We start from the raw sequence: 27,891 nt of genomic DNA, 5'->3' as shown, positions 1-27,891 counted from the left end.
TATATATAGCGTCCAAATACTGGACGCTATACATTAACGTTAACTGTGTCGTTAATGTATAGCGCCCAGTATTTGGGCGCTATATATAAAAAGCTGACAGTAACAGGTATAGCGCCCAAATACCCGGCGATATACCATTTTTTTTAAAAACGAGCCGTCTTCTTCAAGACGACGATTCTGCTTCTTCTTCCTCAATATTTTATACCTTCTTCTTCTTGGTCCCCCACTCTCATACCCGCTGGCCCACTATTTAAAAAAAAAATTGGGTCCCCCGTCACATAAAAGGTGAAGAACGTAGGTCCTACATTCGAGTAGAGCTTCATATTATTGTTGATTCACACTTTCGGAGTCAAAATTTCAATCTATTTGCTTTCCGAAAATTCTAAATCGAGGTATTTCGGTTTATTTTAAGTTGAACTTTTATAATAATGCATATTATTTGATTTGTATGTGTTTTATTTTAGTTTATGTTTTTTTTTTCGAAACTAGTATGTTAAATTTATCCGGATTTAATATTAGTGTTTTATAAAAAAATATAAATTTGTCAAATAAATTTGTCTGTTAATTTTCTGATTTATATATATGTGTTTTCATGCCGTTTTGTGTTTTATTTGCAATTAAATTTATTTGTTATTTATGTTTAGTTTAGATTATTTTTTAGCATAGTAAAATCTAGACCTTTTTAGCGTAGTAAAATGTAGAGTCTTTTAGCGTAGTAAAATTTAGAGCCTTGTAGCGTAGTAATGTGTAGTATTTTAGCTTAGAATTCCTTTTGTTTAAGTATCTTATACTGGTAGTTGAAAATGCAAACTTTGTACAATTAAGTTAATAATTGTATCAACACACATAATAACTAATGTTAATTTGGTGCCACTGAACCTCAAAATATCGAGCCCGGAAATATATATATATATATATATATATATATATATATATATATATATATATATATATATATATATATATATATATATATATATATATATATATATATATAATTTGTACAATTAAGTTATTAAAAAATATGAATTTAAATTATTAAACAAACACATAATTATTAATGATAGTTTGGTGCTAGTGGGACTCAAATATCGAGCTTGGAACCTATAGGTATAATTTTTGTATAACGCTAAAAATTGCGTATCTCAAAAAATTAATATTTAATATACAGAATAAAATACAATTAATGTTGTTTTAATTTACAGTTGACGACGTGGACGCGACTATACATCCCGGTCCTCGGACGTTGGATCTATTAGCCCTACAGTCCCAGCATAGATCCGAGTATATATGGGACGGACAGTTGGTTACGCAGACTTTTCGGGCCAGAAGAGTGGATCTATTGTGGGACTTTTTGAGTCATAGAGTTCAACATCCCCGCGTGGTCCATTACCTGGAGGAGATGGGATTATATAGGATTATTATGATTGGCCGGATACAGCTCGACTGGGCTTTGGCCTTGATTGAGCGGTGGCGATCGGAAACACACACTTTCCATCTGCCCACCATCACACTCCAAGACGCTGAGATTTTATATGGCCTGTCCGCTGATGGCTTGCCAGTTTTACTGCCTGCGACCATGAGATATTATTCGCGATAGTCTTATTGGGATATACTGCACATGCTCACGGGTTTCAGGCCGGAGGACGAGACTATAGCGTCTGGGTCCAGTCGTATGCAGTTAGTCCCCATTAGAAACCACCTGGAGCAGATCCACCATACTATCACCGACGAGTCAGCGGAGGTGGATGTACAGCGATATATGAGGCTGCAGTTGCTCCTTCTACTTGGGGGGAGGGGGTTCTTGTCCCCGAACACTTCGGGGAACCTAGTGAGCCTCCGTTTTCTACATCATATTGGTCAGTTCGAGGATACAGCCATCTACAGCTGGGGTGGTGCTGTCATCTCGTATTTGTACAGGCAGATGTGCCGGGCTTGCATCGGCACACAGAGAGATGTTGGTGGCTTTCTGTCGCTTCTACAAGTGACAACATATTCAAATAATATGTCCATTAGTTACAATTCTACCTAGTTATAGTTAATCTTATACTTTACGTCAACTTTGTATGTTAGGTTTGGGCCTGGGAGCGATTTCTGCAGTTTCAGCCACCTCTACCACAACTACTAGCTAATATAGAAATTCCGCATCTCCCTCTAGCCTGTAGGTGAGTTATACATCGTACTCTTGCACGAGAGTATGACGCCCATCATAATCTCCCCCTCAGGCCAGCGGCTGCATTGAGACACACCGGATGCGGGACACATTGATTCGGCCTTCCTTTTTTTTATTTAGTGTAAATAATGTTTTTGTATACATTAACAACAATATTTAATCGAATATGCCCATTACTTTTTTAGTTCCCCATTTGTTTGATAGTTTCATATAATAACACAAGCACTTAAACTTAACTTCCACTTCAATTAAAATAAAATTTAGTACAACAAACAAGGAAAATATTACTACAAGCACAAATACAAACATAGCAGACCAACATAATAAAATTACATGAAATATGAAAAATACACTAAACACATACATGCCAATGTTTAGCCCCGGTTGCTATTTATTCTCCGCTCCAACCACTTAAATCGTTCTTTCAGTTGTTCTTTTTCTTCTTCTACCTCTTTCAGTTTCGCCTTCACCTCCGCTAGTTCCCGTTTATATTTTTTTTATGTTCCTTTTGTGCTTCACAATTTCATTGTGTTTTCCATTTTTCTTATCTCACCTCCTTCAGTTTCGCCCTCAAGTCTGCAATAATTCTATTGCTTTCTTTTTTATGTTCCCGTTGTCTTAAACACACATTATAAAGATACTGCAGTTGTTCTCTGTAGCATTCCTGATAACATGGTTCATCAACCCATTCCTCAAAATCACAAATAGGTTCACTAGGAACCTTGTAAAACTGGTTCATACAGTGCTAGTAGCGACATCCAACTTCACCAATGTCCCAACAATTTTGCATCAAGCATGCTTTTCCACACTTGCACTTTGGTGGACGAAGAGGTTGAGCCATTTGTGAAATATTTGCTTTTAGTAAAAAAAAACCTTACTTTTAATGAAATATTTGCTTTTAGTAAATTTTGAGCAAACAAAATAACTACAATGAGCCTGTTATTTATAGGCGAGACAACGCCCACATAATGTAGTGTTTAACCACGCTAAATACACAACGTACTATGTAATGGCGCTATATTTTGCATGTTAAATATCATGATGTTGACAAGACAACTTTATGTCAGCTGGTCAGCTTTTTCAGTTCGACAAGACAACTACATATAACGTAGTGTTCAACCGCGCTAAATACATAACGTACTATCTAATAGCGCTATATTTTGCGTGTTAAATATCATGATGTTGACAAGACAACTTTATGTCAGCTGGTCAGCTTTTTCAGTTCGACAAGACAACACACACAAAACTGTATATTTAACCGCGCTAAATATAAAGATAATTTTATTAAATTATTATTTAAATAGGTAAAATGGGAAAGTACAAATCATAATTAACAAGCATAATTTTATTTCATAAATCTTGCAACATAGACATAATAACTAATTATTACAACATCAACACATGGGTAGTTAGGTACACTAGAAGAACACCTACTACGAGCTTGATTAGTTTTGCCACCCAAACCAGCTGAAGAACATTTACGACGGTCGTGTCCTGTTTGCGAGCATATACCACATTTGCGCGCATAAACGGTATCACGAACATCCATTTGGTTCCGTATACGCGTTCTCTTCTGCACTTATATTTTACGCAAATAGGACTTGTTACACACCATTTTAAATGATTCCGGAGGCTAATAATGCTCAGCACCCACTGGCTGCAACTAACCACTATATGTGTTTAGGTACTTGGAAACACTATATTGTTGATCAACATAGTTGGTCTCCGCATAACCAACACGTTGAAAACACTTGATGGCATGTGAGCAAGGCATGTGGTAGATGGACCATTTTCCGCAGGAGCATAACCTTGCAGATTCATTTACAGTATGTACATTATTACCCTGATTATTATGGATAGCGGTGCGAACTTCAAAAACACCTCTTTCGTTATCATACTACAAAAATGAATGTTAATGTGCTCGCCGTCTGTATTTCTCAAATCTCTTCATAGCCACTGGCATAAATTCAACACCCCTCTCCATCAATTCCGTTGCAGCTGCAGACTGTTGAACAAACCTCTTCGTCATCTGCTTGAACGACATCCGCACCATGGCTGTGACGGGCAATCCTCTTGCTGACTTCAATAACCCGTTAAAGGACTCTAACACATTTGTAGTAAGAATTCCTCATCGTCTGCCACCATCCGCATGCAACATCCACTTTTCAGGGTCATGTTGCATTAACCAATGATAGGCTGCCTCGTCTTCTTGCCTGATAGAATCCATATGCCTCCGGAATTTATGTTGTTGGTGGTCTGTTGCTGCCATCCACATCAAATCATGTAGATCCTTGTTGGGATGTGCCTTCTGGAAATTGGCCTTAAAGTGCCTCACACAGTAACGGTGGTATGCATAAGGTTCTTGCCATGCTGGCAAGTTCTCCACAAAACTTAATAGACCACTGTGTCGATCAGATATTAGACAAATACTTGAACGTTGTTTGACAACGTGCTCTTTCATGTGGTTCAAAAACAGCGTCCACGTCCCTGTGCTTTCATTGGCACAAACAGCAAAAGCTAGAGGAAATAACTGTCCATTAGCATCCACTGCCACAGCTATCAATAGCTTGATATCGTACTTTCCATAGACATAAGTTCCGTCTATAGATATTACTGGCTGGCAATGCGAAAAACCATCAATTGCTGGCTTAAACGCCCAGAACACGTAATTGAATATGTATTCTGGTGTTCCCGGACTCTGCTCAAGCTTCCATTCAACAATTGTCCCGGGGTTAAAGTGCTGCAGTGCGGCCATGTACTTTGGTAGAGATGCAAATGACTTATCCCAATTACCGTAGACAGTTTCAAACGCTCGTTTGCGCCCGAGAAATACCTTTCTTTTCGTAATGGTATGGCCATATTCCTTGTGGACCGATATAATGCACTCTTTGATTGTATACCTTATGGACGCTTCGATATGCGGAATAAGTACAAGAGAAATCAAGTCAATATCCAAGTTGAAGTGATTCCCGTTGAATGTGTCCATTTCACATGTGTGGGTGGGAATGTATTTACCCACTTTCCACATACCTGTCTTCTTCTTGGTCGCACGCAACATCCAATTACATGGCCAAAACTACCTGCGACAAACAACCTTGTATACCATCGGACTTGACTCTCATACCTGCATCTCACGACACTCTTTTACGTTGTGCATTTTATAAGCCATGCTTAAGCGCATTTTATCAGGAAAAAGCATCCCCTTTGCAAGCACCGTTGGTCTAGACTCATCCCACATTGCTTTCCAGATTTCATCAAAATCCCTTGTTAGAGCTTCCACATCCGGCACGGTTGGCAAGTTATCAATGTAAGGAATCTCCTTTGAATGAAACGGCACTTCGGACTCTCTTCAAATCAGGTCCTTCCTCATCATCCTGCTCATCACCATCCTCACGAAAAAGGGTGTCTCGTCTCCGGATTCATCGGCATTGTTATCGTAATCACTGTTCTGTTCCTCACTCTGTGCATCTGCCAGATCCCGATGTAATACGTCATTTTCGGTCAATTGAGTGAGTACGGGTGGTTCAACTTACTCGTTTTCACTGCACAACCAACAAAAATATAAGCTACTGAATTAATAAATGATTTACATATGGCTATATCACTTCACTTACAAGTCATAATGTGATGAAATTTCATGATGGACGTTTTCAATTAAGTGATGACTACCGGATGGGCCACTTGTAAAATTCATATCCGGCTGGTACCCCCTATTAAATATATGAGCGTTTATACAAATTCAATATGCCAAAAATATACATAATTAACACAAATGAAAATTGAAGTTTACCACTCGTCTTGTGAATTATGGAAAGCATGGTATAAATTAATTTCTCGCTGCTCATTCGCCGGCGGTGATAAGTTTAAATCAAGGAAAACTCTTTCATCCAAAACCTGTCCGGCAAAAATTGCTCCATAATAACCACTCGATGACTGGGGGTTATCTCTGCTACGCACAACCTCGTTTTTTGGAACGTCTTCGACCTTCACGTACATTTCCAACATTGTGATTACAAAAAATTCCCGGCATTCGTCTGGAGTCCTCAGAAAATCACTCAAAGTTTCATCATCGTAGATGTTAAACTTCGAGTAAACAGCAACCCCTTGCGGAGTGACAAAATACGGATATCTTCCGGTTACTTTAAGTATCACTGAACGTTTCCTCACACTCAGTTTTTTGCATAACAACGATATCAATTTATCGTACTCTATTGTAAGTGGCAATTTAACATGACACTGAGCAGGTAAACTGTAGCCCACAGAGTTATTTTCCATCACAACCTCACCCCCCCCAATATAATGAAACTCTTATTCTACGCTCTTCAGACATAATGAAAAAATGCTGGAGAATTTAAGAACAATAAACGTTTCAACAAGAGGAAAAAAAAAATTTGAATGAATTTCTATACAATCCTAACCTCTTTATATAGAAAATGGCTAGCCGAAATTTTTTATTTTATATAGGTATAGCGCCCAAAATGTTGGCACTATACGCTTTTGAATTATTGAAGTCACGAATAATTGGTGGGGCCAGGAAAATCTATGTATAGCGCTACTATACCTGGCGGTATACATTAATGATGTATATATAGCGCCAGCTATTGTGGCGCTATACCTGGCCATGTCAGCTTTTACAGTATAGCGCCATAATACCTGGCACTATACTTTAACGGTACTGTTACTGTTAGTATATAGCGCCAGGTATTATGGCGCTATATATAAAAAGGTCATTTTTTACCACCTATTTGTGTAGTTTAAGTCCAAAAGAACCACATTTTGGTTCCGGGGGGGCGGAAGGGGTTTACCCAAATCCCCTTCGCCGAAAAATTACACTATATATATAAGGTAAAATTTATTTTTAACCCTCTATCAGGGGCGGCTCAATAAGTTTGGTGGCCTAAAGCCAAACTTTAATGTGAGGCCCTATTTAAAAAATCATATATATTTTTAGTTGAAGTGGATTTTTCTAGTCTTTTGAGAATAAAATTACTTAAAAATTTTCACATAAACCATTTAATATCTCATGTGCAGTATGATCTTAAGTAATAGAATATGATTCAAGAAGTTGATAACTTTGTATTAAAAGAATTTTTTGATGTTTCAATATACTTGTTGCAATGATGAAAACCCGAGGAAAAAATAGAGTTTAAAAGTGTATTACATATTTTCTAATGATTAATATAATCCTTTTTTTATATAAATATTTTAATTTTCTACTTTGAAATACTTAATCTTTTCTTCAAAAGATTTGGGGTCTCACGAGAAGAGTTGTGGTGGAATGGATAGCATATCTCCTTCTTTAATCGGAGGTATCCGATTTCAGTATTTGGAACGAAAAAATCTCTTATAAGGAACAGTTGTCACTTTAATGGATTTTACACGGTACAAATTTGAATTAATCAATGTCCCAAATTAAATATCGGACATCAAATAAGATTTGGAAAACAAAAATTGGGCCCCCCAAAATTCCGCGGCCTAAAGCCACCGCTTTAGTGGCTTTACCCTCTAGCCGCCCTTGCCCTCTATATATTAAATTTTGAACCCCCTTAATTAACACAATCCAAAAGTGTAGTTTAGTGGTCAAGGGGGTTCAAAACCTTCATAAGATCTCATAGGTTCAATTCTCACCAGCTACAAAAAAAAATTTGAACCCGCTTCGTGGAGATCCTGCCTCCGCCACCCCTCACTGGGATGGACTTGATACTAAGGCTGAGCAGCTTAGGATACAAATGAAGGAAGAAAATGGCCAACAAGATCTGTACGTGGAGTAAAGAGGATCAAGGCTGGTGATGTTGCTATCGCTGGAAAGAAAAATTGAGTCTTTATACAAAACCAAAAATCTCCTTTTGTCATATGCATGACCATTGCATTTTTTGGTGCTGAGTCAGTCATAATGTATTGGTGCTGCAACCTTTTTTTTACCTCAAATTTGGCAGTAATTTTGTTTGTATTTCTTGAAGAACTTAATTCTTATGAGAAGGATGTTTAGGGTACTTAGTGTTGCTACTGTTATGGTAGAGTTCTTAATTTCCTACAATAGAAGTAAGGTCCAATTAATGTTTGAATGTCAGTATGCATTTAACTGTTAAAAGAACAGCCAAATATATGCGTACAGAAAATTAAAGAGCTCTTTTTCCCTTTTATCTTATTGGGATGTGTTGTTTGTATTTTATTCAAAGCAGGGATGACAACTGATAGCAAAAAGCACAAGAGGATCCGTATGAGTTATAGTACTAGTGTATAATTGAAATGTTGAATTCTCTGGGCTCTCTTCGTTTGTTTTTATATGTTCAGTATTCTAAAAATAGATTTTCATTTTTACTTATTACTTTTAGTTTATCAAGAGAAAAATAAATTTTTTTGTTTTACCTTTAGCATTAATTTTTCAAATCCATTAAGACCATCCACAAATTAATATGGATATTATGGCAAATTATACACTTTATTTATTATTCGTTGAGATTTGTATAAATTAGCAGCTAAGTGAACGGATGGAGTAGTAGCTAAATACCCAATTTCCATGTGTGTTGAATTTTTGATAAAGACTTTGTTCTCTACTCCCAACAACTGTGAGCTAGCTACCTTCTTCATGATTGTCTTTCATATACAGTTTCCTTTCTCTTTCTTCTCGCTCATATGCCTTCTTCAAACGAAGCACTAGGTCCCAATTCCCAAGGGGATGTATAGTCATAAATAAAGTCACAATCTAACTAGTAATGTCACAAGTTCGAACAAGGCAAGCATGAGGGTAACTGCCCTATTTCTTCTTTTCATCTTGTGTTATTTTAATGTAGTTTGGTGTAAAGAGAATGAGACGACATGACACCAAACAGAATTATGTGGCATGATCATAAATTCTGAAATTTCGAAAAAAGAAGAAATATGTCAATTTATACGTGGTGGGGAAAGAAAATCTAGTACTAATACGATCAGTGACTTAAGAAACTACAACTCATTAGACATCTTCTTGTTTTATTTCCTCAACCCAACAAGTATTTCCCTACCATAGATATTTTAAATGGACTGGTATAATCTTTGTGTCCAAATCAGTGCCTCGTCATTTCCCCTGCCCAGAAAGGAAAAGAGAAAAGAAGAAGACTCTAGGTAGGTAGCCTTTGTACACTAGCCTATTCTTCTGGCAACTACTCAAGCCAATGCACTAACTAAATCTGCCTGTAAATTTCTGCTTTTTGGATTATAAGTTATAATGAAAGCAGTGACATCTTTGATATTAAAATGGAATTTTAATTAGTTATATTAACAGTGTATGGTTTTTTCATACTAGTAGTGTAACTTAACATTTTTATAGCAAGTGAGTTACCACTTTATCATCGGTTTATTTTGCAATTCACATATAATTACCTTTTAAGTTATCTGATTATATAAATATTTTTTATAGTATCAATCGGAAAATCGTTGTAGCGCGAAGAGTGTCACTTCTTTAATTTGTCTTTTCAAATTTAATTTGAAACACTGTATATGCGAAAATTGGCTTCTAGCCTGTTTGGCCAAGCTTGTAAAATCAGTTTATTTTAAAAAGTACTTTTATCAAAAATAATTTTTAATTTAGGTTCTACTAATTAATTTGAAAAATACTTTAGAGCAGCAATTAGTATTTGACCAAGCTTTTAAAAAGAGTTTCTAACTACATAATTTTTCTAAAAAATGCTTTTGAGAAAAACTACTTTTTCTGCTTCTCGGAGAGACTATATCTACTTCTACTCAAAAGCAGTTTTCTTTCTAAAAACTTGGTCAAACACCTTAACTTTAGGAAAAAAAATATTTTTCACCAAAAAAAACTTGATCAAACAAGCTAAAATCGTGAGGCACCATAATCTATATGAACCGTTAATAAGACTCGTGCACCAAGAGTTAATTGAGCTTATTACTGTGCAATGAAATTAGACCCTAGATAACTACCCCGAATAGAAATTAAACTCAGGCGTCGTGTATTTAGGCTATAGGAGTCACCGAAAACCGCTACTACACAAGGGACGGTGACGTGCCATGATTTGCGTCTTATTATTCTTTTTGTTGGAGTATATGATTTAGCCAAAACCTGAGCATGAATGAGAAGGAAAGGTTGTAGAAGCATATACGTGCACAACATTAAAAAGTTGGCCTTACAAGTATTTTAATCACCGCAAGTATATGCTGTTTGTGTAGCTTGTGATAGCATATGCGCTTGAAATTGAAATTGAGAGGTAGTTTCCTATGAGAATATATCTCTCAGCCCCAAGTGTGTGTGCGTATAAATTTTTGTCCCTGATTCTCGCATTTCGTAAGTGAAATCAACAATTGTAAAAGTGAACGAAACTGTTCCCCGGGTCCACAATAAATGACAAATTTGCTTTTTATTTTGGTCCAAAATAAGTGTTCATATATATAATCAAGAAAAAATTCAATTTATATTTTCAAAATTACCCTTATGTACGTTTTCCTAAAAAGTCATTTACTTACTTATCACATTTGAGAAGAGAAATAAGTGCTATTATAATCATGCTGCAACATTTAATTAAGGGTAGTTTAGCCACACTAACTATTTTTATCTAGAATTTAGTATTTTCTTAATGGGTGTGTCCAAAGCAAATTGGTCACTTATTGTGGGCCGGAGGAGTAATAAATTATTATAGCGCTCATTTGTACCCGATTATTTATTTTTCTTATTATTTATATATATTTATTTAATAAAAATTCTCAACGTGGCAACGCTTGGAGCGAGGTAGATAGCTCCTGCTCAAAAGTTATACCGGATTTAAGTTAAGTGCAATATACAACTTTTTTACACTAACAAGATAATTTAATTTATGATTATAACATATTATTACAATTTTTACTCACCTACGAGCCACCTTGAGTTCCCAGCTTTATTGCGACTTTTTTGGGGTCAACAAGCTTGTCCATAGCTAGGAAATATTCTTTGTCTACAAACCTCTTGAGCCCTGCTAGTACAGGCTCCAAAATGTATATGAAGGTAAGGTCTAGTCCCTCTTCGCCAACATTTTTTTGAACACAATGACAATAAAATCGTGACTCGTGTTTGTAGTTTAAAAAAAAGGAAAAAAAAAAGGCATAGATACTTATCATAGGATTCTTTTCGTAATTGCCTTTTGACGAATATAATCGTGTAAACATTTTTACACTTGTCAACGTGCATTGAACACAATCGCAACTTTATATCTCATCAAAAGAAATTAATATATATAAAAGTATCTCCTCCACATGCGCATCCACAGTTAATTAGTTAACAAATGCTAAATGTTTCTAATGCATTACATATTGGAGGGTAAATTTACTACTATTTTAAACTTAATTCATTAGTTCTCAAACACTCTAAATGTCTATTTCAAGTGACAAAGTGAACCAACTACTTTTGTCTTCTGTTCTTTAATGACTTCACAATTGATCTGACCCTAATTACGAACGTAACGAGACGTGATGCTATTATATTTACATAAAATATAAAGTAAGTGGATGAACCTTAAAAAAAACTTTTAAGTATTCAACATCAATGCAAAGTAAAATTAAATTAACCATAGTTGAATACTAAACCTTTAAATCAATGACATGTTATAAATTTTCAATTTGTTGGTTTGATCATAACAGAGCAACATGAGAAGAACGTCTTCACCAAGTGTAAGGTCTATGTACAGTTTATTTATTTCACTTTGCTTCTGGAATAATATTATGTATCTTTATCACAATTTGCAATGTTCTAAAAAGGTCTAGTACTCTTGAAATAAATGAGCTTGATATTTTGAGATAACTCCAGAAAGCTGTCAAATCTTTTTCAGAAATGGTTTAAGCTTCAAACTACTCACCAAGATTTATCAAGATACAGGATCAGAATTCGTATCACAACTTCCAAATCTCCATAATGATTTACTTGTAAATTTAATCTGAACAAAACAAAATTAATTAGGCCAATAATTGGATGTGGACACTCTCCAGTTTTGATTCCCCGTGCTTCAACGCTATCTACTTTGAGCTTAGTATAATTAGAAAAAGATCAGTTATGATTAAGCAAAATCAGCTCACTAGAGGTAGGGGCGTGTTAAATGATATAAGGGTAGAATAGTCTTTTCAGGTTATTCAGTTATTAACGTCTTAATAGTTGTCGGGATGATTAGTTAATTAGTTACAAATACACACATATGTAGATAATATAAATACATGTATACAGCTCATTAATGGAATAACAAAAAGTATTCTTTCTTAGCTAATTCTGTTTTCTCCTCTTCCTTCTCTATGTGAGTTGTCTTCTTCATTCTATCATCTGAATCTCATTTGAATCTATACACGGATTACATCATGGTATCACAGCATAGAAGCTCAAAAACTTAGCTTCAATTCGATCCTATTTCCAGACTCTACTCCATCTCTGTCATTTCTGTTTTTTCTGTTTTTTTTTATGTGAAGAGTTGCAATTAGCAAATTCTTGAGTACTTGAATCTGCAAGAAAATGGCGATTCCAAATGAGCAATTGGGTCAGACACTTGGAGTTCAAATTGATGGTGATCAATTAAACCAAAATGCTAGGAATCAAGCAACTGGGATTGACTATAATCATCCACTTTTTTTATCTCCTGCAGATGTAAGCGGTATTCAAATAATTTCGTTTCAATTGACTGGGATTGAGAATTATTCCATCTGGTTTAGGTCCATGCGAGTAGTCCTGCTAGGTAGAAATAAGTTGGGTATGGTCGATGGTACATGCAAGAAAGAAAACTTTCCAGAATCGATGTGGAATCATTAGGAAAGAGTCAATGCAATTATGTTGTCTTGGATTATGAATTCAGTGGCAAAAAGACTGCTTGGAGGAATTATGTACGCATCGAGTGCTCAATTAGTTTGGGAGGATCTTTCAAAAAGATACAACAAAGTTGATGGGTCAAGAACCTACAATCTGCATAAGGAAATTGCAACATTGTCACAAGGCACAGCTTCTGTATCAATCTATTTTTCAAGGTTGAAGGACTTGTGGGAAGAATTTGAGGCTTTAGTGCCAGCACCTGGCTGTGACTGCCCAAAAATCAAGAGAATTTGTGGTGAATTTGCAGAAGTTGAAGTTATATCAATTCTTGATGGGGTTAAATGATTCATATTCTCGAGCAAGGAGCCAAATCTTGATGAGAAGTTTCATTCCCACAGTCAATCAAGCGTATGCATTAATTGTAAGTGATGAGGGACAAAAGTCTGTTGCTGCAGCCTTAGGAATTTTGGGGTCTAATCCTGCAAGTCAGGTAGGAAACTATGAGATTGCTATGTACTCGAAAGCTGGAGGAAATCAAAATCAGAATCAGAGATTTAGAAGGAATTATAATGTGTACTGTAATTTTTGCAAAATGAAGGGACATAGTAAAGAAAATTGCTATAAGATTGTGGGATATCCTGCAGATTTTAAGAACAAAAGAAAAGGAAATACTGGTACAAATGCAGCCTACAATGTGAATCTAATAACAAAGACCGATCACTCTAATGATCAGCAACCACTTATATTCAATTATGGGCAGAATACAAATGTGCAAGATCAGGTGAAAAATGAAAGTAGTACTCAAACTCAAGGCTCTAATCTGAATATGGAGAATACAGGTCTTGAGAACTATGTTCTCACAAAAGCACAGTATGAACATATTCTGCAAATGTTGAACAAAACCAATGTGTCAAGTTCGACTTCAACAGCTAATGTGGCAGGTATTGATACAACTCTATTAGTTTCTAATTGCCTTAGTCAGTGGATTATAGATACAGGAGCAACAAACCATATAGTGTCTGACAAAACCTTACTAGATGAGAAAACAGTAATTGAAACAAACAATCCAAAGAAAGTATTATTGCCAAATGGTGATATTACAACTGTTACTCATACAGGAGCAAGTTCTATATTAGAAAATAGCACAATAACAAATGTGTTTTATGTTCCTCAATTCAAGTACAATCTATTATTAGTGTCTAAGCTAACCAAAGAGTTGCAATGCTCAGCAATATTCTTTTCTGATTTTTGTGTATTTTAGGAACTCTTCACTGGGAAGGTGAAGGGGATTGGTAAAGAGGATGGTGTCTTATACCTTCTATACGCTAATACAGCTGAAAGGAACAGAATGATTGCTCTAACTGCAAGAGGAAATGAGGCAACTGAGGTTAAACAATCAGATGTAATACTCTGGCACAGAAGATGTGGTCATGTGTCTACTCAGATTCTTAGGAAAATACTACCTGTAGATAGTGATACTATCAGGAATAGAATAAACAAATGCACAGTATGTCCTTGTGCCAAACATACTAGATTGTCATTTCCTATAAGTAGTATTCAGAGTAGTAGATGTTTTGATCTAATACATGTAGACTTATGAGGATCTTATAGAGTTGCTACATTGGATAGAAACAAGTATTTTTTGACTATTATAGATAATTTTTCAAGAATGACTTGGGTATTTTTACTAAAGCAAAAGTCTGATGCATGTGTCTCAATTCAACATTTCTTCAAATATGTCAGAACTCAATTTGATGTAACAGTGAAGACAATAAGAACTGATAATGGTTCAAAATTTGTGAATTATGTGTGTGAACAGCTATTCAAAGATTTGGGAGTTATACATCAAAGAACATGTGTATACACCCCTCAGCAGAATGGGGTAGCTGAGAGGAAACACAGACACATATTAGAAGTTAGAAGAGCTATCAGATTTCAAGCTCAAATACTAATTAAATTCTGGGGTCATTGTATATTAGCTGTTGTCTATCTAATAAACAAAATGCCCAATGCTGTCATTGACAACATATCTCATTTTGAAAGGCTACATAAAAGGAAGCCTTCTCTCTTGCATCTTAGAATACTAGGATGTTTGTGCTTTGCTAAAATTGTACAAGAACATGATAAGCTAATGCCTATAGCAAAGTTATCTATACACATGGGGTACTCAGAAGTTCAAAAAGAATACATTTTATATGATCCTACTACTAAGACATTCTTCACAAGCAGAGATGTCATTTTTAGAGAAGATGTATTTCCTTTTATAAAGAAAGATAACAAGTGTCAACAAATATTTATTGATACAACACCAAGTTTGGAAATACAACTACATGATTCTACAATACTATATCAGAATAGAACAGCAGCTACAAATACTAATGAAGATGGCAACACAGAACATAGTGAAATAGTTATGCAACACAATACAGAAGAAAACTATACAGATGCAGTTACAGAACATGCAGACATAGACTTCTACTCAGAGCCTACTCATTCTGATACTAGTACATCACGAATGCCATCTGACACTACTGAGATCCAAAATCAGCCTTTGCCTGAAATTAGGAAATCCTGCAGAGACAAACATCCTCTAGTCTAGATAAAGGATTTTGTTTCCCTCAATATCCATCAAAATGTACCATATGCTCTAAACAAGTATATTAGATATGAGCATCTCTCCTCTAAATACTAGTCCTATTTAGCTACAACTCCATCAGTTACTGAACCAACTAACTATTTTGAAGCTATTTTGGATCCTAGATGGATACAAGCAATGAATGAAGAGATAAAAGCTCTTGAGAATAATCATCCCTGGGATATTGTAACTCTACCAGAAGGAAAAATACCTATAGGATGCAAATGGATTTACAAAATCAAATACAAAGCTTCAGGAGAAATTGAAAGGTTCAAAGCTAGATTAGTAGCCAAAGGCTATAGTAAAAAAGAAGGTATTGATTATCAAGAAACATTTTCACCGGTGGTGAAAATGGTCACAGTAAGAACTATTCTTGCCTTAGCAGCTTTAAGGAAGTGGCATATACATCAAATAGATGTATATAATGCTTTTCTGCAGGGTGATTTATTTGATGAGATTTATATGGATCTACCACAGGGATTTAAAAAGTCAAGGGGGAATAATGTGTGTAGACTTGTTAAATCCCTGTATGGGCTCAAACAAGCACCTGGACAATGGAATGCAAAATTGTGTGAAGCATAGCTGAGGTTCAAATTCAAATAAAGCCAGCATGATCACTCTCTATTCATCAGGAAAACAACTGAAGGTACTACCATAATCCTAGTATATGTAGATGATATGTTAATCACAAGTGACAGTCTGCATTTGATTGAGGAAACAAAGAACCTACTGCACAATGCATTAAAAATAAAAAATCTAGGGGAACTAAAATACTTCTTAGGAATTGAATTTGCTAGGTCCATCAACGAATAACTATGCATCAGATAAAATATGCTTTGAAATTAATTTCAGATGCTGGATTAGCTGCAGCCAAACCAGCAAGAACTCCAATTGATGTCAACATCAAATTAACCTCTAAACAATATGATGATCACATTAGTAAGGTAGAAGGCTCAGAAAAAGAAGACAGGTTAGTTGATCAAACTTGCTATCAAAGACTAATAGGAAAACTACTATACTTGACTGTAACAAGATCAGACATAGCATTTGGAGTACAAACTCTTAGCCAATTTCTTCAACAACCTAAAAGATCACACATGGAAGCTGTCATAAGAATAGTAAGATATGTGAAAAATCAGCCAGGTCAAGGGATTTTATTATCAAGCTCTCAGAACAACACAATCACAACTTTTTGTGATGCAGATTGGGCTGCATGTCCTCTGACCAGAAAATAAGTTACAGGCTTCTTAGTTAAAGTTGGTGACTCATTGGTCTCGTGGAAATCTAAGAAACAAACTACTGTATCTCGAAGCTCTGCAGAAGCAGAATACAGAAGTTTAGCCACAACAGTAACTGAACTTATTTGGCTATATGGATTATTAACAGAGGTTGATACAAAGCCACAGTTACCTATCAATATCTATAGTGACAGTAAAGCAGCTATACAAATAGCTGCAAACCCAGTCTACCACGAAAGAACCAAGCATATTGAAATCAATTGGCTCTTCGTAAGAGAGAGAATTCAACAAGGACTTGTCATCACAAAGTATATTGCAACAACAGATCAACATGCTGACATTCTTACAAAGGGATTAACCAAAGTACAACATGAATATTTAAAATCCAAACTAGGTGTTATCAATATTTTTTCACTACCTAGTTTGATGGGGAGTGTTAAATGATATAAGGGTAGAATAGTCTTTTCAACTTATTCAGTTATTAACGTCTTAATAGTTGTTAGGATGATTAGTTAATTAGTTACAAATACACACATATGTAGATAATATAAATACATGTATACAACTCATTAATGGAATAACAGAAAGTATTCTTTCTTAGCTAATTATGTTTTCTCCTCTTCCTTCTCTATGTGAGTTGTCTTCTTCATTCTATCATCTTCATCTCATCTGAATCTATACGCGAATTACATCAGGGTGTTCATGGGTCGGCTTTTTCCTGAAAAGAAGCCAAATTAAGTAAGTCGATTTTTTCAAATATTGGAACCAAATCAAACCAATTAATTTGATTTTTTTTATCAATTCGATTTATGTCGGTTTTCGATTTTTTCGGTTATCTATTGGTTTTCTTACATATGAGATATACACTACCAAACATATATTTCGACGACTACATTTTCAACGTAACACTATCAAACCAATTGCTCTTTGAGAAATTTATCATTTACCAAGATATTGATAATAATTGAATCAAATATTAATGAATAATTTAAGAACTCAATTAAAAATAGATTATTTTTAACATGAAATAAATTCTTGTACTTAGCAAAAGAAAACTACCAATCAAACTAGAATGTAAAGGTAAAGAACTAAATTATTATAATAGTAATGAACTATACTAAAAATGTAAATTATTAACATGTACCACAAAATTTTAGAAACTTTATACAAAATTATATATATGTGTGTGTGTGTGTGTGTAATAATATATTTTAAATAGTTACTTTTATAGTCTGTTTGATTCTGATTTTTTCGGTTATTTTTTTTATTAAAATCAAAAGAAAAACAATTTGATCGTTTTTAATATTCAAAACAAAAACCAAATCAAACCAAACTAAACCAAAAAAGTATCAATTTTTTGATCGGTTTGATTCGATTTTTCGAATTTTTATGTACACCCCTAACTAGAAGAACAAAAGCTAAACATGTGGAGTTACTCCAAACATAACTAGTGTAAGCACAAAATGTTGAGTTTCCCCATTGGTTTGGGATTAAATATTAGGCTCCTTATAAGGTACTAGGTAATATATTTTTAGATCATGAGCTAGCCGGGTTAAGTTAGATTCAAGGACTATTCTTATCACGGAATAAGCTTCTGTTTACACAACGACAATAACAATAACAACAACCCAGTGGAATTTCATAAGTGGTCGGAGTTTTGGGAAGATAATGTGTACGCAGACCTTACCCCTATCCTGGAAAACAGAAAGACTATTTCCGAAAAACCCTCTGCTCGAGAGATTGAATAGAAACAAGTAAATAACAACAACAAGGCTGCCTTGAGGTGCTAAAATTCTGTTTACACACTTTTTAAATTAATAAAGTTTCCAAAATGTTTTGAATGTATTTTTTTGACACACTTTCTTGAAATTCAAAGCTGCCTTGAGGTGCTTTTGCAACAAAAAAGAAATCCTTTTGTTAGAACTATAACAGCTATCTAAGTAGGATGGAAGCCCTTGGCCTCGTATAATCAGAAAATTACAAGTTCAAACCGTAAAAATAATCTTTAGCAAAAATGTCAAGTAATATGTATAATAGACTCTGTGAAGTCTGTCTCCTCCTAGAACTCCGCACATAGCCTGAACTTAATGCACTATACTACCTTTTTTGGCTATTTTATAATAACAGTTATTTAGAAGAAAATTTTCATAAAACATTATCTTTTAGTAGTAATTAGTCATCTATAGATATCATTTGCTATATTACTGATTATAGATACCTTTTATGCGGTTATAAGATGTATTTGATGTATTTAAGCTATTGTATTCATAAATACAGTAGCAAAAATAGGCGTGAATCAGGGAAGTCCAGCTAATCAGTTGTTGTATTCGAGTATATTCGACTGTATTCATGGAGTGAAACATGGGATTACAGCTGGACAGATTATTGTATTCGACTGTATTCACGGCATGAAATAGGGGATTATACTGTTTTAAAACAGAAAGTGAATCAATTAACATAATAGACTCCTAATATAACTCAACAAACTCAATTATAACACACAAAATTTGTATTTTCAGTTATAAAAAAGATTCTCAACCGAAAAATACCCCAAAAACATAGAAATCTTTAGAGAAATTATATAATACATCTGAATACATAAATTATATTAATTAAAAAAACTTATGAATACATTCATGGCATATAGTGAGACAGTGAATACAATGAAATACATAGAATACAGCGGGATACATTGAAATACAATGGGGAAAAAAGATAGTGAATACAATGAAATACATGGAATACAACGAGACACATTGAATTACAATGAAAAAAAAGACAATAAATACAATGAAATACATGAAAATATATTGAAATATATTAACAGAAAATCAAGTTGCTCAGCCCCAAACTCCATCGTCTTTGTTCAAGAACAAACCAACCGGATTATATGTCGATGGCTGCTGTTCAATAATCAATTTAATGTCGGCGGCTGCTGTTGTTGGTGAGAATCTTGAACATAGCAATCTTCAAGAATCAGTGCATCTATTATAATGGGATGGGGGCTTTGCACAAGAATCAGTTTTGACTGATAATTAATATATCTACAAATCAAGGAAAGAAGGGACAGAGAAAGGGAGGGAGGAGAAAATCAATTGTATTGGCATAAAGATTGTTGGTGAGAATCTTGAACATAGCAATCTTCAAAATGAGGCATATTTCCTTGATTTGTAGATAACAGTAGTTAAGCAAGCCCAAGTTGAACACGAGTCTCTTGAGGCATGAAACGACGTCGCAATTAACTGTTACAAATTGATAGTGACATCTGGCAGCCGGTCTTTGAGATCTCCGCACTCACGTGTATGATCTTCTTTGTATTTGCGTTCTTGATAATTGAATTGAAAACACAGAGAAATACGAGAAGAGAAAAAGGCAAAAGCACCATTTTGACTAATGGTAGGTGATGTGGGTGAGAGAAATTTTGAGATTGAGTATCGTGTTTTCAGGGAATGGGGGAAGAGAATGGGATGTATCAAAGTAGAGAGAAAAATATAGCGTAACTGATTAGCGTATTTAGTGGCTTAGGGCTAGGAGGTAACCAAAATTAATATTTTGCTATAAACCTTAAAAGGTATTTATAGAATATAATTTTTTTAAATGGTATTTATTTAAAATAAATAAGATGTTAACATTTGCTGTATGAGGTAAAAATCTCATATTTAAACACCCTTTTCTTTGTCACAAAAATATTGCGAAGCAAGGGCCTAAGACTCCAGACAGCCCAAAACGGCCCACATATGGGAGGACATAATGTAACAGTAACCCTACATTTGTATGGTGAAAAATGTTGCCACCAGTGCTCAAAATCATCTAACCTCTAATTGACATTCTCGTAATTACTTTCAAGATCTACTTAGTAACCACCACATGATCAGTCCAGTTATATAATGTATAAATATAAACTCTTATTGCCCTAAAAATATTCAAAACGCAACTACCCTCCCATCTCATTGCCTGGTTGTCTCATCACCTGCTTAGATTCTGCTCTAGTCTTATTAACCACATTCTTGTCTGTATCTTCCTTCAAAAAGGCCACATAAGTTTGTAATATAACAAAAGACAGAATCTTTGGTATATTACAGACAGCACAGATAGATTTCTGCTGCGGTGTCCATTTGACCAGAAATCTTGTCTCACTCTCTTTTAAAATATTTCCAACCCTAACATGCAGGTGAGCTAGCTTTCTAATTTTCCTCATCAGATTATCCAATTTGTCACGTTCACTTCAATCTTGGAAGCAACCCATTATGCTGACTTTGTTCATTTATATATACACGTTTATTTAACAGGTCTTTCAAAGGCTATTCAAGACTGCAAATGAGACTACTACCTCTAGCCCTCCTATAAGCAAGAAAGAAACTGCAAATAGTAAGTGAAAAAGACCCTCTAATCCCTTTCATTTTCTTCTATTTTTGTGAGTTTCCTTATGGATTTAACTTTTATTCACTCATAGTGTAATGAAATTTTTACAATATGACCACAGTTTAGCCTGCTATAGTGGTTACTTGCGTTATTTATTGTTTTGACATTACGTGTAATCATCTTTTGAATGATCTGATAGTGTAAAATTTTAATATATTGTCGGTGTATAGAAGTTAAAAATCTTGCTTATTTTTTTTGGTTTTTAGATCAGAAGGTGAAATCAAAAGACATTGTTTTGTTTGGGATCTGTCGGGGGAGCACTAGAAGAAGAGGTGATAACAGTAGATCAAGAAGCAAGACCTTCAATATATTCAAAGCATTATGCAGGAATAAGGACATTAGTCAGGAGTATTTTTATAGCACAATTCATCTAAGGAGGGTAGAAAGTAATCCTAGAAGGCAACATTTTGAATATTGCATTAACATGAAAAACAAAAGTCTTACACGAGGATTAAGCATCTCTCACAAGGCTGCAGATTCAGTAGGACATACGCAAGTTTTGCCCATCACTGATTCTGCACCGCCATCATCATCATCGTCGTCGTCGTCGTCGTCGTCATCATCATCGTCGTCCTCAACAAAGGATAAAGCGCGACGCTCTAATGGAGAAAAGAAAGACGAAAAAGCTAAGGGAGATAAAGCTAAGACCATCTCTAAGATGAAAGAGCTACTAAGATGGGCTGTTGCTGCCAAATCTGACAAGGGCCGTCAATACATAGGCAGAAAGGTGAACATTTATTTCCTTTTTATTTTTTAAGAACTTTACCCTATGAAAAATTTCTTCCATGACTCAACAAAACATTTATCCATACATAAATGAACGAGATTTATATACACTGATAGTGTAAAGCTTTTTAAATTATCGATATATTTTCATTTGTTGTAACATATATGTTACGTGTCCTGCCTCATTTTCCAGGTATTCAACAACTTTCGCAATAGGGCAGCATTGAAGGCAGTACCAGATGATGATCAAATGAGTAATGAATCCCCCAAAATCAGCTTCAGATGGGAAGTTGAAAGTTGCTCCACAACTTCCTCTGCTTACTCTGCCATTTCAATGCCGGCTTCCTTAACCAAGAATGACCAGTCCTTCAATATCAATTTTCCTTCTGTAAAATCAACTCCTCTCCACATAGATCAGTGCCCTGCTGCTGGAAAATTGAACTGGATCACCTCAGATTCTGAATGTAAGGTTCCTTAACCCTTATAGTTGCTTTTAATTAGACTTAAGTTATTGTATATGCAGAGGTGGATTTGAAAGTGGGCAGGGCCGATGAGCTCAATCATCTGACTTTTGATCTTAAGGGTTTTAAATAAAATATATGGCCCGTTTCAACATACACACATACAGGGTTTGGTGACCCCTCTACTCCAAATATAGGTCCACCTCTGTGTATATGTATGCATACCGACAATGCATGAACTTTTTGCACTATTACTATGGTTTAACCTGTAATAGTTGGTTAGTTATCATTTTTAGCGTGTCGCCAATTATTGTATATCACTAGAAATTTACCTTAATTACTGTGTAATACTTTCTATACTATTAAATTTGTCTTTTTAATTATTTGTGCTTCCATAAATCCATCAATCTGATTGACTCTTGTTTCTTCTTTTAACAGTTGTAGTGCTAGAGCTATGAAGACTAGGATCCGAAGGAGTCATATCATCACTAAGTGCACGTTTATGGCCTGTTCAGTAATTGATGAGTAGAGATTTGATCCTATCGGATGTAATGACTACGAATTTTGGAGGGCGGATTAATGTAACTTTAAATCAATGATGTGAAGTTTAGATTTAATTTTCTATTGATCTTCTAACCAATGTTCTACTCTTTAATATTCCAATTCCAATTTATAAAAGAAATGGAATTATGATACATTAGAAGCATTTATTTGAAGAGGGATTTACTAACTAAAAACTTTAGAAGTACAATTAAATGGTCGTTAGATAGTTAAACCATCACTCATATGCAGTCATCATGAAAGATTTGAGAAAAATCCAGCCCCAATATTCTGCATCTCGTTTCTAAGATAGCGTAAAGTATAAGTTTTTGCAAAAATTGAGTTTAGAACGCACAAAAAAGATTTTGATGGGATTTTTGCAAAAACCTGTATATATATATATATATATGGCGAAATTACAGATGTTGAGGCATTTATTGCCCCAGGTATTTATAGCGTTTGAAATGTTCTTTTGAAGTTTGTCTTTCAAAAGAAATGCTATTGAAACAAACATTGAAAGAACTGCTAAAATGACTGGATTCCCAAAAAGTTTTTTCTTTTTTCCCTCCTTTGCCAATGCATCGGCTACTCTATTCTGCTCACTAAAGGTGTACTTGATCTTCAATATCACAGCTAACAAATCAGTTGCATGCATTCATAAACAATAGGTTCATAAGTTAAGCTTCCCTTACACAACATATTAACTACCTTTGTTGAATCTGTTGCAATTTTCAATGATGTAAGATTTTGTTGTGCTGTAATTTTTAGTCCCTACTGAGAGCCATTAGTTCTGCCTGGTTTTTAGTAGCATAAAGTATTCCCTCCATAAAGCCGATGATCCAGTCACCCCAACGGTTTCCAATGAGGCCACCTATGCCTCCCCGTCTTTGGGTTTCCCAGTAATGAATCATTAGTATTCACTTTGAATGACTCGCCAAAATTATCAATTTCCGATAACAAATCTCCCTCCAAATCCTCATTATTCATTTTTGAAAAGTTTTACTAATTTTTCAATTTTTCACTTTAATTCTCACCATTTTGATGTTGAAACTCAAATAAAATCATGAAGTATATATAGAAATTGAACAAGGGCACTTGCCCAATAATTGTAGATAAAATCCCTCTCTCAAAATTGTCCACTCTCGGACCTAGGGTTCAAAAATATTACAAAATGAAGTAAAAATCCGAATTACACAGCTTAAAACAAGTTGCAGATGTCGCATGTGCGATCCAGGAGTCATAATTGCGAACCCTCGCAAAAGCGAAGAAGCCTTCGCAACTGCGAACAAGAACAGGGCTGAAAAATGTCGCAATTGCGACAAAAAGTTCTCAATTGCAAACTGGACATCACAATGCGATAAAAATGTTCGGAACTACGACCACACCAGAAATTAACAGTCTCCCGACATGGAAATGAGCATATAACTCTCTCATACGATGTCCGAATTCGACGATTATTTTTGTTATGGCTCCATAATTACGATATAGATCTAATGGTTCAATAAAACTGAATTTGGAGCTCATATGCTTAATGTGATACCATTTATCTTGAAGAAACGATGTCGAAGCATCAAAAAACAAGCGCAACACAACCTAAACCTATCCGAAACTCACTCAAGCTACTTGGGACGTCTTATGAACATACCAACAAGTCCCGTAATACAACACGGACCTACTAGAGGCCTCAAATTACATCAAATAATATCAAAATTACGAATCAAACCTCAAATCGAACTTAATGAACTTTTAACTTCTACAACTCGCGCTGAATCATATCAAATCAACTCGGAATGAACAAATTTTGCATGCAAGTCCCAAATGATACAACGGAGCTATACCAACTCCTGAAATTGAAATTCAAACCCGATATCAACAAAGTCAACCCTCGGTCAAACCTCTCCACCTTCCAAAACTTAAACTTTTCAATTTTATGCCAAAATGCTTCAAATTATTTTACGGACCTCCAAATTCAAATTCGGATGCACGCCTAAGTCCAAAATCACCATACGAAGTTATTGGAACCATCAAAACTCCATTCCAGAGATGTTTACATAAAAGTGAAACTTCAGTCAACTCTTAGCGCTTAAGCTTCTAAAACAAGAATCATTATTCAAATTGATCCCGAATCATCCGAAACCAGAACTCGACCGCACATGCAAGTCATAACACATAATATAAAGTTTCTCAAGACCTTAAGCCGCTAAACGGAACACTACTTCTCAAAATGATCGATCGGGTCGTTACAAAAATACTCTTCGTCGTACCACCAAACTTCAACTTATTATATAGTGAAATACTATATAATAAGAGAAAGTCCCTGGTATGACAAAGGGCATTTTTGTCATTACAACGTACATAAAAACCTAACTTACATGTTGCTCATTTGGTATTAAATTTGACGTGTCATTTGATGGTTCCACTAATATGTGGACAGACCCACGTCAGTCTTCACAAATTGGTTTTTGTGAATTTTGTAAGCATGTTAGTCATTTCTTATTTTTATTTTCATTATTATTCACTCTCTTCCCCCCCCCCTATCATTCTCTCTCGCGGTGCTTCTTCTTAAGCTATTCTTTATTTTATTTCTATAGTAGGTTTGTCTTTCTATGTTTTAAGCCTCCATTGCATTCTGGTAGAGAGAGCTCGGGGGAGACATGGAAAATTTTTTGTCAGAAAATGAATATGGAACAAAGAAAATCAGTGCAATGAAGGAAGTGAACTTTTTCAAAGACAGACAGTCAAGCAAGTTGTCTCACACAACAAACATTGAAACACGTGTCATCCAAAAATGACTGTATATGAATAACAAAATGCCATAAGTAACAACAATATTACAAAAATACGCTTCGTTGTACCACCAAACTTTCACTTATTATATAGTTAAATACTATATAATACGAGAAAGCATCTGGTACAATGAAGGGCATTTCCGTCGTTTGCAACATAGGTAAGAAAAAACTAACTTACATATTGCTCATTTGGTATTAAATTTGACATGTCATTTAATGGTTCCACTGATATATGGACAGATCCACGCCAGTCTTCACAAGTTGGCTTTTATAAATTTTGTAAGCATGTTAGTCCTTTCTTATTTTCATTTTCATTATTATTCACTCTCCCTCTCCCTTTCACTCTCTATCTTTGTCTCTCGCAGTGCTTCTTCTTCAGCTATTCTATGTTTTCTCTTTTTATAGTGGATTCGTCTTTCTCTATTTTTAGCCTCCAATACATTCTGGTGGAGAGAGCTTGGGGAAGACATGAAAAATCTTTTGTCAAGAAATGGATATGGAACAAAGAAAATCAGTGCAATGAAGGAAGTGAACTTTCTCAAAGACAGAAGGTCAAGCAATCTGTCTCACACAACAAAACATTGAAGCACGTGTCATCTCAAAATGATTGTATCTAAATAACAACATGCCCATAAGTAACAACAACATTACAAAAATACGTTTTGTTGTACCACCAAACTTTCACTTATTATATAGTTAAATACTATATAATAAGAGAAAGCCCTGGTACGACAAATGTCATTTCTGTCATTGCAATGTAGGTAAAAAAACCTAACTTACATGTTGCTCATTTGGCATTAAATTTGACGTGTCATTTGATGGTTCCACTGATATATATATATATATATATATATATATATATATATATATATATATATATATATATGACTGATCCTTGTCAGATATAAATTGGCTTTTGTGAATTTTGTAAGCATGTTAGTCCTTTCTTATTTTCATTTTCATTATTATTCACTCTCTCTCTCCCTCTTTCTCTATCATTCTCTCTCGCAATGCTTCTTCTTAAGCTATTTTGTGTTTTCTCTTTCTGTAGTGGGTTCGTCTTTTTATATTTTTAGCCTTCATTGATTCTGATGGAGAGAGCTTGAGGGAGACATGGAAAATCTTTTGTCAATAAATAGATATAGAACAAAGAAAATCAGTGCAATGAAGGGAGTGAACTTTCTCAAAGACAGACAGTCAAGCAAGATATCTCACACAATAAAATATTGAAGCACGTGTCATCTCAAATGACTGTATCTGAATAACAAAATGCACATAAGTAACAACAATATTACAAAAATATCCTTTGTCGTATTACCAAACTTTTACTTATTATATAGTTAAATGAGAAAGTCCCTGGTAAGACAATGGGCATTTCCGTCATTACAACGTAGGTAAGAAACCTTACTTACATGTGGCTCATTTGGTATTAAATTTGACGTGTCATTTAATGGTTCCACTGATATGTGGATAAAACCATGTCAGTCTTCACAAATTGGCTTTTGTGAATTTTGTAAGCATGCTAGTCCTTTCTTATTTTCGTTTTCATTATTTTACTCTCCCTCTATCTTTCTCTCTTGCAGTGCTTCTTCTTCACCTATCCTCTGTTTTCTCTTTCTATAGTGGGTTCGTCTTTCTATGTTTTTAGCCTTCACTGCATTCTAGTGGAGAGAGCTTGGGGAAGACATGGAAAATCTTTCAAGAAATGGATATGAAACAAAAAAATCAGTGCAATAAAAGAAGTGAACTTTCTCGAGGACAGACGGTCAAGCAAGCTGTCTCACACAACAAAACATTGAAGCACATGTCATCTCAAAATGATTGTATCTGAATAAAAAATTGCCTATAAGTAACAACAATATTACAAAAATACTCTTCGTCATACCATCAAACTTCCACTTAGTACTATATAATAAAGAAAGCCCCTGGTACGACGAAGGGCATCTCCGTCAATGCAACATAGGTAAAAAACTTTACTTATATGTTGCTCATTTGGTATTAAATTTGACGTGTCATTTGATGCTTCCACTAATATGTGGACAGACCCACATTAACCTTCACAAATTGGCTTTTGTGAATTTTGTAAGCATGTTAGTCCTTTTTTATTTTCATTTTCATTATTATTCTCTCTCTCTCCCTCTCTCGCAGTGCTTC

The 27,891-nt window shown here is 34.8% G+C and overlaps 1 protein-coding gene across 1 annotated transcript; it reads left to right on the top strand.

Moving 5' to 3' along the window:
* The first annotated feature begins 20,723 nt into the window (after positions 1-20,723).
* LOC104232951 (uncharacterized) lies at positions 20,724-23,114 on the top strand. The gene is made up of 5 exons (XM_009786226.2): positions 20,724-20,970; positions 21,089-21,167; positions 21,428-21,948; positions 22,141-22,411; positions 22,847-23,114. Exons 1-5 carry the CDS (start codon positions 20,965-20,967, stop codon positions 22,864-22,866), a joined length of 897 nt encoding a protein of 298 aa, XP_009784528.1. The 5' UTR covers positions 20,724-20,964; the 3' UTR covers positions 22,867-23,114.
* Positions 23,115-27,891: the final 4,777 nt, after the last annotated feature.

This window comes from Nicotiana sylvestris, chromosome 9, assembly GCF_000393655.2.
Source record: "Nicotiana sylvestris chromosome 9, ASM39365v2, whole genome shotgun sequence".
NCBI lineage: Eukaryota > Viridiplantae > Streptophyta > Magnoliopsida > Solanales > Solanaceae > Nicotiana > Nicotiana sylvestris.
The sequence above is the reverse complement of the archived record's forward strand: the minus strand, read 5'-3'. Positions and strand labels throughout refer to the sequence as shown.